The sequence below is a fragment of the Aethalodelphis obliquidens genome, unplaced genomic scaffold (genome assembly GCF_003676395.1).
Source record: "Aethalodelphis obliquidens isolate GAN/ISIS:26980383/991018 unplaced genomic scaffold, ASM367639v1 scaffold25, whole genome shotgun sequence".
In the NCBI taxonomy this organism is placed as follows: Eukaryota; Metazoa; Chordata; class Mammalia; order Artiodactyla; family Delphinidae; genus Aethalodelphis; species Aethalodelphis obliquidens.
In genome coordinates this window covers 16,850,208-16,864,034 of record NW_020837969.1, presented here as the reverse complement: position 1 = coordinate 16,864,034, position 13,827 = coordinate 16,850,208, and the positions used below count along the sequence as shown (strand labels likewise).

Below are 13,827 nucleotides of genomic sequence, written 5' to 3'. Positions count from 1 at the left end.
ATGGGGAGAAGTAGACAGTTGGGATATATTTTGGAAATCTGGTCCTACTAACAGTAGGTAGGGTCACCTAAAGCCCAGCACTAGATAAGAGAAGGTGGCCTAGAACTGGGGCCCAGGATAAAAGTTGTGCAAAAGAGGAAGAGCCAGAGTTGACTAGTAGGACTGCCAGCAGTGAGCTATGTTGATTGCTACTGTGAGTGCTGAGTATTCATAGAACAGAATTGCCTGTTATTTTGTCAGTTCCTGTTGTTAAACATTTATGTTTATTCTGGTTTCTTTTTCACTATTATGAACAATACTTAAATGATTTAGCTAAATTTAAATACACATCCCATTTTTATTTCCTCAGAAATAATTCTTAGACATAGAATTTCGAGCTTTAAGGGTATGAATATTTTTAAGGCTTTGGGGCCTTATGTGCATTGTCCCTCAGAAAGGTTAACAATTTATATTCCTACTAACAGTGAGAATAGTAAGCTGTACCATTAATTTTGTTTAATGACAAAAGAGGAGAGAAAGAAGCGTGCAAGCCAGGCCTTCTTTCTGAGATGGCCCCTTTTACATTCTCATTTAAAGTGGAAATTTAAAAAATTAAAAAGGAAAAGATGGTCTTTTCATTCAGATGTGGGAAACTCCAAAATATGTTGTCATTGGGCTCATTTCTTACAAGCTACTTGTACTTGCCAATGTGTAGGATGTTGACAACAGAAAGTTGTTTCCATATAGTTACATTTCTTCCCTTGGTGGAAGTAATTGCTTTCTTTGGAATATTTTTTTTTTCCTTTGGAATATTTTAAGAGAAGAGAGATCCTTGTAAAGGCAATTATAGAAACTGCTTTCTCTGAGGAGATGTGATAGCCAAGAGGAGAGAGAGGATCCATCTGTCTATGCCCAAATTATTCCATGTGAAAAGTGAAAAACTTAGCCTTTTCCTGGGCACCCACAGCAGCTCCAAATGGTTCTTTCTGTCTCTGCTTCCTCTTCTAATCTTTCAACTCTCCTGCTAGCGTTGCTAACACTTTTAAGGCTTTGGCACTTGCTGATACTTCTACCTGGAATGCTCTTCCTTCACATACCTGCATGGCTTTTTCCTTTGAACCCTCAAGGCTTTAATCAAATGTTACTTACTGGGTGAGCAGATCTCCCCTACTCCTTATTGCTTTTATCTTCATAGTGCTTGTCACCTTATAACCTATTTAATATTTGCTTATTTATTTTGTCTGTCTCTCTTGTTACATGTAAGCTCCATGAAGTAATGGAAGATTTACATCAGAGATGTTAAACTGTTTTGGTTACTGTCTTACCAGTGCCAAGTATAGTACATGCAGGTAGTAGGTACTCAGTAAATAATTAATTAGTAAGTGAATGGATCCACCAAACCTTGACTTTGGTTTTCAAACTGATCAAGTGTAGTTTGAAATATAGTTTGAAAACAGTTGGCCTATAGAATCCAGATCAGATTCAGCATTGCTTATAAAACTTTTATAGCCTGGTCCCAGTCTCATAACTGTTCCTTCCCACATACCTTGTATCCTACTTGACATTGTCAAAAAGGCACCTTGCCCATGTTACTTCCTTTGCCTCGAATGCCCTTCACCCTTCCTCTGGCAGTCACACCCTTGAGAACCCAGCTGACGTATGTTAGCATGTACTTGCAGGCAGGATTTCTCCTTCTTGTAACTGCTTCTGGGATACTTGGTACATATGACAAAGTATCACAATTTTTTTGCCTGTATCTCCCCACTAGAATAATGTCTTTCTCGATTTCTTAGTATTTTCACTCAAGAAGGACTTCAGAGACTAGATGAAGGGAATCTGAGGAGATAAGACAAATACATCAGTTTCATCCGTTATTCCTGTGCCTTTATTAAAATATGTATTCACCCCCTCACATATTTATATTCCTATAAATTATAAGAATATGTATATATTCTTATAGATAGATAGGTAGATATTCATTTAAGAGTTTGAAACCATTCCCTAAAGTAAATTGACAAACTGTTCAGGTATTGCTTGCTTCTATCTTAGGCATAGACAACAAAGCATTGCCTTTTTTCTTTTAGGTTTTTGTTTTATTGTAATTCAGTAAATACTTTTAAACATGGCTTTTTGGTTAAATTAGGTATATTGGTAGTGATATTTATTTGATATGTACAGTTATTTTCTAAGTGTTAAAAAATATAAATGATTTAGCTTTATGTGTAGGGAATGCGACCATCTCAGGAAATTTTATTGCATTTACAATTTTGTGTCTGATTAAGTTATATCCTTTCATAAGGATCCCCTACTAAATTTAGCATTTCAGACAATTTCTGAGGCCAACAAAATGAGTAGGACTAATGGTCTGATTTTAACTACTTTATGATGTCTCATTTCACTTCAAATCTTGACTTTTTGGGTAAGATTATAGAACTTCTTTGTTAGTGTCAGCCTTACACCCAGTCACCTAAGCTAGACTTCCTAACTTTCTCTTATCCTCTATCACCTGTGAGTCAGAAATTGATGTTTGAAAAAATTGATTTTGCCCCTGAGAGCAGTTAGTTTTACTTCCTTCTCTCCAATAGCATAACCTTAATTCATATCTTTGAAGTCGAGAGATTTCACCACTGCATATGGTTTAGTTTCCCAGCTTTCTCTCTCACTGCTTTCCATCTAGATAAATACTCATTTCAAACTACTCAACATTTCCTATACCTGCCATTTCTTTTTCATATATCAGCCCTTTGTGCAACTAGTCATCATTGAAAATATAAAATGCTGTCACTCTTTTCTGCCTGACTGACCTTTCTTCAGAGCTCTGATGTGCTACCACAGCTCCTTAGGGCACCTAGTGTGTGCTTCTTTTATGATCCTTATTTATTCAGCAAGTAATGAGTATCTCCCGTGAGCTAGCAACTGTGCTAGGTGATGAGTAAGAAACAGTCCCTGCAGTTTAAAAGTATCACCTACTGGACGGTGCATAGCTTGTAGTGATTGATGTGCTCATGATCTGACTCCTGCAGTGGTATTTGATTCCTTGAAGACAGGGACTGTTGTCTTTTTTTTTTAATTGCCTGCCTTGACACATGAATTTTTTAAAAATGAGCTTCAATCCTTAGATTTAAGGGATCTTAGATATCATCTAGTTTGGCCACCTTTGGCCACACATTTAATGGAGGGGAAAAAAACCTCACAAACTTAACCTGAGTCAAGGTTAGAGGACCTGCCCAAATGAGTTTAGTGGCAGAAAGAGGATCAGAACCTTGAGGTTACTTGATAAGGATGTTTTATGGACTCACCTCAGAAAGTTAACTCTGGTTTGGATTATTATGTAGATTGCACATGCTTCTAAAGGAAGATTAAGGTGATGAAGAGAGTTGCCCAAAGGGGCTTGTTAAGAAAGGACAGTAGTTCTCAACTGGCTGTGATTTTGACCCTAATAACATTTTGTGATGTCTGGGTATGTTTTTTAGTTGTCAGAACTTGGGAGAGTGGAGGGTGCCATTAGCTTCTAGTGGGTAGAGGCCAGAGGGCTGCTAAATATCCTACAATGCACAGGATGTCAGCAGTGCCAAGGCTTAGAGAAGTTAGAAGATAACACAGAGGAAGTTGGGTGGAAGGTGAAGTGTGGTGGTGAGAGTAGTTGAAATGAACTGAACTGCAAATAGGAATACAGGCAATATGGAAACCATGGCATGAGTAGTTCCTTAAAGTACAGAAAGGAAGTGATGGAAAATGTTGAATCAGCCAGTTTCTTTTACTGGCTATTATCTGCTATAGTGAATCAAAATTTGCAAACCTTTTAATGTTTGTACGCGGGAGCTTGGCTATTCTTATGAACGAAGTTTCCAAGTGTGCATCTAAAAGCTGAAGAGCTTATGCAAAAAAAATACAATGTCATTATGTGGATTAATATTTTTTAAGCAAGATAAGTTATATCCTAACCAACTAGGACTTTTCTCAGGAGCACATGGATGAAGTATGCTCTTCTCAACTTCTAACCTCAGTAAGACGCATGGTTTTGACTCTTACCCAGCAAAACGATGAGAGCAAAGAGTTTGTAAAGTTCTTTCATAAACAACTTGGAAGTATATTACAGGTAAGAGTTTGTACTTGTATGACTTCAATAAGTACCATGCGGTTAGGATTTTTTTTTCTGCCATTTTCTGGCATTACACAGTTTATTCAAGTAGATATTCATTCTAGCATCCATTTGGGATGACATTTTAATACTTCTTAGGTTATTGCTTACTTAGTTAAAAAAAGTTGGATTAGGGCCTGTGTCTTCATTTAACTTTATCATCTCTAAGGCCTGTCCCAACTCTAATAAAATTTTGTTTTGATTTTTCTTCTACCCAGTAAGAGCATTTCAAGTTTGAATTGTTTAAAAAGTATTCCATGATATTTTCTAAAATAATTTTTTTTACCAATCTGGGAAATTGTAGAAGCCGGAAGCTAGCTTTTGATTGTAGAGACTTCTTAGGCTGTAACAGTAACTTTAAATTATTCGACGGTTAGTGGTTTGTAACTGGGGGCAATTTTGCCTCCCGGGAGACATTTAGCAGTGTCCTCAGACCAACAGGCAGGGAGGGGCTGGTAGTAGCACTTTGTGGAATGTTAACAGTGCCAAGGATGAGAACTCCTGTGTTAATGAGTAGGGATACCATAATTACTCCATATAATAAACATCTTGACAGTTAAATTCACCAGTATGTTTTCCCATTGAAATAGTTCAGTGATGTGTATTATTGCTCCAAACTAGAAAATATGTTTTTCTTTTCATCTGTATTACAGAATTTTCCTGTAAAATTTTTCCTTGCTTCCTATTCTGTGTTTAATTTAAATTTGTTTTAGAGATAGTATTTTCACTTTGTCCATCAAATTTTTAAAAACCCTAGGTTGATGTGCTTTTCCATCACTATAATTTTTCATTTTGTTTTTAATAAGACTGAAGTATAAATTTCAGGAAATCTATAATAATCTATATAAATCTATATAATCTATATAAATCTATAGTAATAGATCCTAAAGTGTCCTGGCTCTATTTAATCTAGTTGTACTAACACATAAGGAATGTAAGACATCTGTGGTGTTACGCATTGTTTAAAAATGTTTAGGATAATTTTTAGGTAAATGTATTTTTATAAATTTAACTAGGTAACTTATTCCTACAGAAAGAAAAAACTCCATTTTAGAGTCAGGTTGAAAGAGAAACTGTTGATACTTTAAACGTTTTTGTTAATCAGGATCCATGTAGCCCTTCCTCAGTTCTGTCTACCGTTATAATTGTGGGAAGATTCCATATATTAATTTGCACGTAAGGTTTTTTTTCCCTAAGTCTAAGAAAATCTGACTGCTTTTCTTCGTATTCCTAATTTTTTTCACAAGGAGACCTACATGAAGAATAAAAGTTAGTTTACATTAAATCTTGCCCAGAGTTGAAAATTCTTCTTGAGGTAGAGATTAAATTACTGTCTTCTACTTTTTCTCTTACAAAACCTATTCAATGAATTTTTTTTCATGAAGGACCCAGGGTTTGTACTTCTCTCCATCACTGTGCTAGATAAGGTAGTTTTTTGGGAGGGAGGGGGCACTGAGCATTATAGTTGTTTGCCTGTTTTCTAAATAGCATAGTCCATATTTTTAGGAAGAAAGAAAAATAAAAGTGGTTTTGTAAAAACGGTGTAGAATATAGCAGACTTGTTCATTTGATGATGCTATATTTCAACTTAAATAGAACTAAAGTTTACTTTTAGACTGATTTTGAAGAGAACATTTAAATTAGAATGATTGGCTGCCTTACATAAAGGGGAAAACTTGAAAAGTATTCTAATGGTATTTTCTTCTCTCATGGCACTTCAGCTTTTCACTGTGGTTTATATGTGTATCCTCTGGCACTGTGTGGGACCTCTTCTGAGATTAGGAATCCCTTATCTTATATATTTGTGGCTGGCAGTTATATTACATAGGGACTAAAGCTAGGATGACCATATGTTCTTTTGTATACTCTGTAAGCAGAACTAGCAAGATTCCCACTTAGTCATGTTTTTAGTAATATTAATATATCTTTTCTTAGCCTGTCTTAGTCATTAGTTTTAAGTTTTTCAATACTAAAAAGTAATAATATTGTTTTTTCATTGGTATTATAATTTAAACTTGTTGTTTGTATTGCTTTACCCACAGTTGAAGTTTACTGTAATCTTTAAAGCTATTTGGTTTATCTTTGAACAGGATTCACTGGCAAAATTTGCTGGTAGAAAACTGAAAGATTGTGGAGAAGATCTTCTTGTAGAGATATCTGAAGTGTTATTTAATGAATTGGCTTTCTTTAAACTCATGCAAGATTTGGATAATAATAGTATAACTGTTAAACAGAGATGCAAAAGGAAAATCGAAGCAGCTGGAGTGATACAGTCTTATGCAAAAGAGGTAAATTACATGCATTTTGATTTTAGGAGTAGTTATAATTAGCATATAAATATAGCTCTTGATCATTATGAGTAATTAAAATCATACTTGACCTCAGCAAAAGTAGGTTTTTTAGTAATATGAGTTAATCAGGAATGCAGGCAGGAACAGGTGGCCGGAATTATCAGATAGCCACTTCACGTTATTGCCACTTATGCAGGTTTCCAGAAGAAAGAGGAGGGCTGGGATCCGGCCCTTGGCCAGCTGCCTGCAGTGGTTATTGCCAATCCCAGTAGATGCCCCAGGAGTATTTATCACCGCAGCCAATACTTATGCTTGTTATTAGTTAGGACTTTGGTTGTATATCCCTGTAGCTGCTTATACCCTGTTAAATTAGTCTTGATCACATATGTAATTGGATGTTTTTTTCCCCTCAACTTAAGGCATACCAGGAGGCTTTTTCCCTAGACAAGCACCCTTTTCTTGACTCTAATCATGAGAGGGAAAGCAGGTCAAGACCCAAAACAGAAACAGATAACCCTTCTTTCTGAAACCTAAAGTGGATAAAGTCAAGCCATCTTTTTCACACTTTTCATAATGTTTTTATTGTAGACATAAATAAGTTTCACATCATTTCAGTCATTGCTTAGAGCTTGAAAAAAATAAAAGAGGATGATACTATAAAACAGTGATAGGAAGGGTTGCTTTAGATGGCGGAATCACGAGGCTCCTTCAGGGGATGAAAAGGGAGGTAAGCCATGGAGGGACAAGAGGAGTTTATAATGAAGATGAAAGGGAAGAGCATTCCAGGCAGAGAGAACTGTTAAGTGTAAAGAAAGACTCTTAAGGCAGGATTGAGTGTTTTGGAGAACAGAGAGAAGGCCAGGGAGGCAGGAACACTTGAAATGAGACGAGCATGTAGGAGATGAGGTACACAGAGGTAGGTAGGACCAAGTTATGGAACCTTAGAAACGGTGGTAGGGACCTTATATTTTATTTTGTTGTAAGCATGGTGGAAACTCATGGGAAAGTTTGGAATAGAGGAGTGACATAATCTCAGTTTAAGATTTGTCTGGATATGATACTGATTAGGAATTGTAGAAGAGTAGAGATGGAAGCAGAGAGACCAGTTGTAAGGCTGTTGCAATAGTCCAGGTAAGAAATTATGTGTCTTATCTTTGAGTGTGTAACAACAGGTACCTTTGGATGATTGAGTCAATAACGCATTCTGATAGTTTCAGTGTGGATAATAAAAGTAAAGTACAGGCTGGTTCCTAGTTTTCTGGCTTGTGCATTTGGGTGGATGAAGGGCCATTTACTGAGATTGGGAAGACTGAAGGAAGATGGGGTTTTGGAAGGAAAGGAATCAAAATTTTTGTTTTGGATTTAGTAAGTTCTTGATATTTCTTACACATCCAAGGAGATGTCCGGTAGACAGTGTTGCTTTTTGTTTTGTTCGTTTAAAAGATTTAAATGAAAGAGTTGAATTTACATTTCTAAGAAAACACTCAACTCTTTGGATGATGGTTAAAAAGTGCAGCATTTGTTAAGGTTTACTGCGTACTTAAGTGTAATGATGAATGGTTACCCCTAAGTTCTGCTTAATTGATTTGCTTTTAGGCCAAAAGGATTCTTGAAGGAGATCATGGCTCACCTGCTGGAGAAATTGATGATGAAGACAAAGTATGTGCTAATAATTCTTTTGAAACAAAAGATTAAATAACTTAAGTAGCTTTTACCTTAATGTTTGAGAGCAGAGTATATCATAAAATATCCTTTCTTCTGACAAACTTTTCTTCTAAAAACAACTAAATTTAAAATGATTCTTTATATTTTTATTAGATAATAACTATTATTAATTTTTATGATAGACGTACTATATACCTTTGAAAAATGTACTTTAAGGAATTAATTACTCAAATTTATTTGTGGCTAGGACAAGGATGAGACTGAAACAGTTACACAGGCTCAAACATCTGAGGTTTATGATGGTGACGGTCCCAAAAATGTGAGCTCTGATGTCTCTGATCAAGAGGAAGATGAAGAAAGTGAAGAATGTCCAGTGTCTATTAGTAAGTCTGAAGGCTCTAGACTAGGTTTATACATTAGTTCTTCATAGATCGCTTATTGAAACAGTTTGGTGGAGTGGAATGATTATAGAATTAGGTGTCAAACAACTCTGAATTTGAATTTCCGTGTGACCCTGACTAAATTACCTGTCCTTTCTACACCACAGTTTTCTAGTACTTACTGTTTTGAAGATTTCAGATACTGTATGTAAAGCACTTGAGCAATGCAGGAATGCAATAAATGGTAGCTATTATTAAGAGCTGAAATTTTACTAAAAATTGTGTTATTAATCAACTTAGATTTGTCCAAAGCTGAAACTCAGGCTTTGACTAATTATGGAAGTGGAGAAGATGAGAATGAAGATGAAGAAATAGAAGAATTTGAAGAGGGACCTGTAGATGTCCAGACTTCACTGCAGGCTAACACTGAAACTACAGAAGAAAATGAACACGACGATCAGGTATTCCAGTGCAGACTAACACACCCTCCACCAGTCTTACTGTAACTACTAAAAAGCTGATTCTTTTTACAGATGTTAAAATTTACAACTTCACCATTCTCATTTTCATGAATACAAACTACTTTAATATTCTTACTGAAATCCTAAACACTATTATTATTTTTGTATTTAGCAATGTTTACATTTAAAGCACTTCAAAAAAAATGTTTTTTTGATAACAAGTCCTAAAAAACTATGTGATTACTTCAGAAGATCTGGATTTTTAAGTTTTATTTTTTTCTAGTTATACGTGGAAGTGGTATGTAACAAAATAAAATCATTTCCTTTCCTACCTTCACCTCATCCTGCCCCAGAGGCAAAATTTTTTATGATTTCTTCTGCTGTTTACCTCCTTACATCTGAATAATATGTGTGTGCATTTATTCATTTATGTATTAGGCATTACCTACTGACTTCTGTTATAGCAGGTGAAGATTTTTAGGTCACTTACGGCTCCTCATTTAATTATATTAATCCTGTCCACCTCATTTAATTATACCTTTTGGTTAAATCTGTATTTAACCAAATATTTAGATTTAACCAAAATATGTAAATATTACTGACTGTTGAGCTAAGCAAATATTATTTATTGCTAAGTCTTATACATTTTTTCACCTGAATTTAATAATTGTCTCAATATTTTTATTTACTCTCTTTTCTTTCATCACAAACCCAAGTCTTTGCTATGCCCATCAATAGTTTTATAAACCTCTCAGTAGAATTTTCAACATGAACCAATTAGTCAGTTTTGTCCTTCCTGGAGCATTCTCCTTTCCTGCTCCATTCTGGGTTTGGCTCTTCTTTAGACCTTTAAATAGCTACCAGCCTGGGAATGCCCTTTGTTGTTCTCTATTAGATCTCAGTTTCTGGAATCAAATCTTGCCTTTCTCTTCCTTGGTTTATTACCTCATTTTGGTGGAGCACATCCTCCAGTAGCTCTCTAAGAAAGAGTGCAAAGAATATTTTGAGACTTTATATTGTCTAAGAAAACTTAATGCTTCAGTGTTGAAAATCATTTTCCCTCAGGTCTTTGAAGGCACTGTCCTTGTCTTCTAGTTTTCAGTGTTGCCATTGCCTTTCTTTATTCTGATTCTTTGTATATATCTTTTTTTCTTTCTAGCTCTAGAAGCTTTCCCTCCATCCCCCCACCAGAGTTCTGAAACTTTACAGTGATATACATCGTTGCAGGTCTTTTTTCATTCACTACACTAGGTACTCAGTTGTCTTTTCAATATAGCATGTTCTTCAGGTTTGGTCAATTTTCTTTTATTTCCTTTATTTCTTCCTTACCATTTTCTCTTCTTTTCTTCTGGAATAAATGTTATCAAACGTTATTAGCTCTCATGGGTTGATCTAATTTTTTCCTCTCTTTTATTGTCTCATTGCTCTTTCTCTTTTACTTTTTGGGAGATTTCTTTGACCTTAATACCTATGTGAAATTATTTTTATTTCAACTGTTACATTTTTAATTTCTAAGTACTTTTTTCCTGATTGTTACTTTTTTATAGCACCCTATTACCTCATCGAAGCAATATTTTCTCTTACCCACCTAGAGACTTTCTTTAAATATCCACTGTACCTTTGGTGCTTATATTAAAGAATAATACATCAAAAAGCCAGTTGGGGTTCTTTTGGGCTTCACCATAGGGTAGCCGAGTGTATAGCTTTTTGACAGAAAATCTCAAATGTTAATTCCTATTGGTCTTTTCTCTGGGGTGGTTTAGTTTCTCCAAAGTAGGGAGGGTCCTCCGGTATCCTTCTGCCTCCTTGGCTGTTGGTGTTCTGCAGTTAGGTGTAGGATTAGGGCTGAGGGTCCCACCTCTATACAGACTTGCACTAGATCTTTCTGTTTCAGTGTGACACTTTATCCTGTCTTCACTTGTGCTTTCTGCAGCCTACCCCTTTCCTGGTGGCCCCTGGTCTGAGGCTCACTAGTTCATTTTCTCCAAAACATAATCTCGCATTTTCTGTTGAGCCTGGGAGAGGGAATCTAAACGTCCACATATTTCTTAAACAGCTTCAAACAACCACCAGCACCGTCCCCTTGTCACCAGCTCCCACCCCACTACTGTACTCCTTCCTTCCTAGAATCTGGTACACCCAGTTATGAGGTGAGTCTTCAGTTTTCTGTCCTCCTGCAGAAGGCACTTAGCTCTGTTCATCTTTCTCTCCTCCTCGTCATTTCCTCTTCCTTTCACTTAACATCTGCATATAAATAGGTGTCTTTTAGTTTAAGATAGAGTCTGGTCTGAAAAAAAACAATAAAAACTAGTGGAGTCCATAACATTCAGTTCCTTGTGTTACTGTGAGGCTAAGAAGAGGAGCCCTTGTACTGAGCTGCCTTGGAACTGCAGCCACCGCCTCCTCCCTGAAACACTTTTAGGAGGTGTTTTAAAATTCCCCTGTCTGAGGTCTCAGGGTGGAAATACCACACTTACCAAGCATCTCCTGTATAGTGACCATATATTTAGGCCCTACTATTAAGACATCACTTCTTCCTTCCAGGTTCCACAGCATGATTTTGAAAAATCAGCGGAAAGCAAAAATGTCCCATCGGAACAAGAACCCACTACTAGTAAAGGTAAGAAATCTAAATAAGTTTCAATGTTAAGATTATCTGAAGTGCCCTTTATGTGCTTAAAAACAAAAAAATCTAAATTCTTTGAACTTCCATTAGAAGTTCAAAGGTGTTTTGGACCTGATGTATGTCTTTTTTTCCTCCATAAATCCTTTGTAGAAAACACAAGGGCTTTGTTTCTGCAAACAGCTGTTAAAGAATAGTTGACAAATATTTAAACACAGAAAAAAATTTTGTAAGGAATGTATCTTTAGATACCAATGTGGGGGATTTTTAAAAATTAAGTTAAATTTTAAAAATTAAATTTAAAAAATTAAATTAAATTAAAAAATACCCATTCCTGGGCCTGACTCCTGAAAATCCTATTTCATTAGAAATCAGGTGCATTTCAGGTATCTAATATTTAAAGCATCCCCAGATGAATCTGGTCAAATAAATTTGGGAACCATTGATAAGGTTAATTTCTAGTTGCCTTTTCTTTTGGGTCTTAAATGTCTTGATTACTCTCATTTATACTGTTTAGTCTTTATTTGGTATAATAGTAAATTTAATGACAGTTGTATTACACTAATGTTAAGACTTTCTTTTGATGACAGATGACCAAGATAGCACTCCTGTGAAGCCGTGTTACCTCAATATCTTGGAAAATGAGCAACCTTTAAACAGCACTGTCCAAAAGGACGCTCTTCCTACCATCGATTCATCTAATCAGCCTAACGCTTTGCCCTTACCTTTAACTGAAATCGAAACCTTGGTGCCTAGAGTCAAAGAAGTTAAATCTGCCCAGGAAACTCCTGAAAGCTCTTTGGCTGGAAGTCCTGATACTGAATCTCCAGTGTTAGTGAATGACTATGTATGTATCATTTGCATTTCATTTCTGTGCATATTTTTTCATTTTCAGGTTAACATTTCTAGTATATAAACACAACTCTGCTTTGTGTTTAGGTTTAGAAACTGTCGGAACATTTTTATTTCTTACTCAGATTTATTTTAAACTTGAACAGAAGAGTGATAGTGAATTAAGATGACCATCTCAAAACCTAAAATTCCACTTTTCATAGTTTTGAGAAGCAAAGAGATGAGTTTTATATGGAAACCTTGAGGGAGTTCAAGTTCAGATCTAAAGGGGTAGTGATATGTGAATCATCTCTTACGCCATCCACGCTTGACTTCTCAACGGTTTGGAACACTTCATAATCTTTGATAACCCTGAAAGTTTACATTTGGGATGGGAAATAAAGCAGTTTGACAGCACTAGAGTCCCTAGCTCTGTATAGGGAATGACAGAAAAGTAAGCTAGCAAATCTGCATTTATGATGTAAGTAGCTGAGTTTAGTTTTACTCTGGATGTTTGTTTCAATTTAATTTTATAGCAAATAGGTTTTTTTTGGTGGATCCTTGGGCTGTATATGTTATATATACTTTACTTTTTCTTGTTAGTAAAAATGAAGGGATTTGTAATAATGTACCTTTAGGTCTAAAGAATGTGTTTCACATATTTTTTAATTAACATCAGTTTTCTGTCCAAAGATATACTTATGATTTCACAGCTTCTCAGCAAGGGGGCTTATAATACTTCAAAACATTCGTAGAAAGAGTACTCTCTTAATTGTTTTATTTGCTTCACTACCTGTAAAATTTTGCATTTAAAACTGAAAGTTACTAGATTTGTTCTTGTTATCATTTGATGAGTGCATAGAATTACTGTAGGAGGCATTCAATCAAAATTAACTTGAAATTAGATCTTAGAGGGTCTTGAATTTGAATTTTAGGCAGGGAACACTACTGAAGGTCTTTGTGCAAGAAAGTGAAATGGTCAAAGTCACTGTTTTTGAAGATGAATCCGATGACTATGTAAGAAGTGTTGTCAAGGAAGCTGTGTTAGGAGCCTCCATTATCATATAAATACAAAATGAGCTGAATAGAGAGACATGGGTGAGAAATGTTTCAAGAAAAAGAAAAACCTAAGGTTTCTACTGGGTAATTGGTAGAATGATGATACTATTAAAAATCAAAGAACTAGGAGAATAAAAGACTTCAGTTTTCAGGAAAACAGTGTGAGGTGTTTTTTAGTAACTTTTGTGAGTTACTAAGTTCATACCTCATCTTTCTGTTTGAACCTCTGGAGTTGATACTGAAAGTCTGTAGGGGCTTCGCTGGTGGCACAGTGGTTAAGAATCCGCCTGCCCATGCAGGGTACACGGGTTCAAGCCCTGGTCTGGGAAGATCCCACAGGCTGCGGAGCAACTAAGCCTATGTGCCACAACTACTGAGCCTGTGCTCTAGTACCCAC

At 35.8% G+C, this 13,827-nt stretch overlaps 1 protein-coding gene across 1 annotated transcript in view; it reads left to right on the top strand.

Annotated features, from left to right (window-relative positions):
• The window catches only part of PCM1 (pericentriolar material 1), an 88,540-nt gene that overhangs the window by 70,201 nt on the left and 4,512 nt on the right, over positions 1–13,827 (top strand). The window contains exons 31-37 of the mRNA XM_027122677.1: positions 3,944–4,078; positions 6,211–6,408; positions 8,008–8,070; positions 8,324–8,459; positions 8,757–8,917; positions 11,462–11,537; positions 12,131–12,387. Coding sequence (XP_026978478.1) covers positions 3,944–4,078; positions 6,211–6,408; positions 8,008–8,070; positions 8,324–8,459; positions 8,757–8,917; positions 11,462–11,537; positions 12,131–12,387 — 1,026 coding nt within the window. The remainder of the gene's footprint in view (positions 1–3,943; positions 4,079–6,210; positions 6,409–8,007; positions 8,071–8,323; positions 8,460–8,756; positions 8,918–11,461; positions 11,538–12,130; positions 12,388–13,827) is intronic.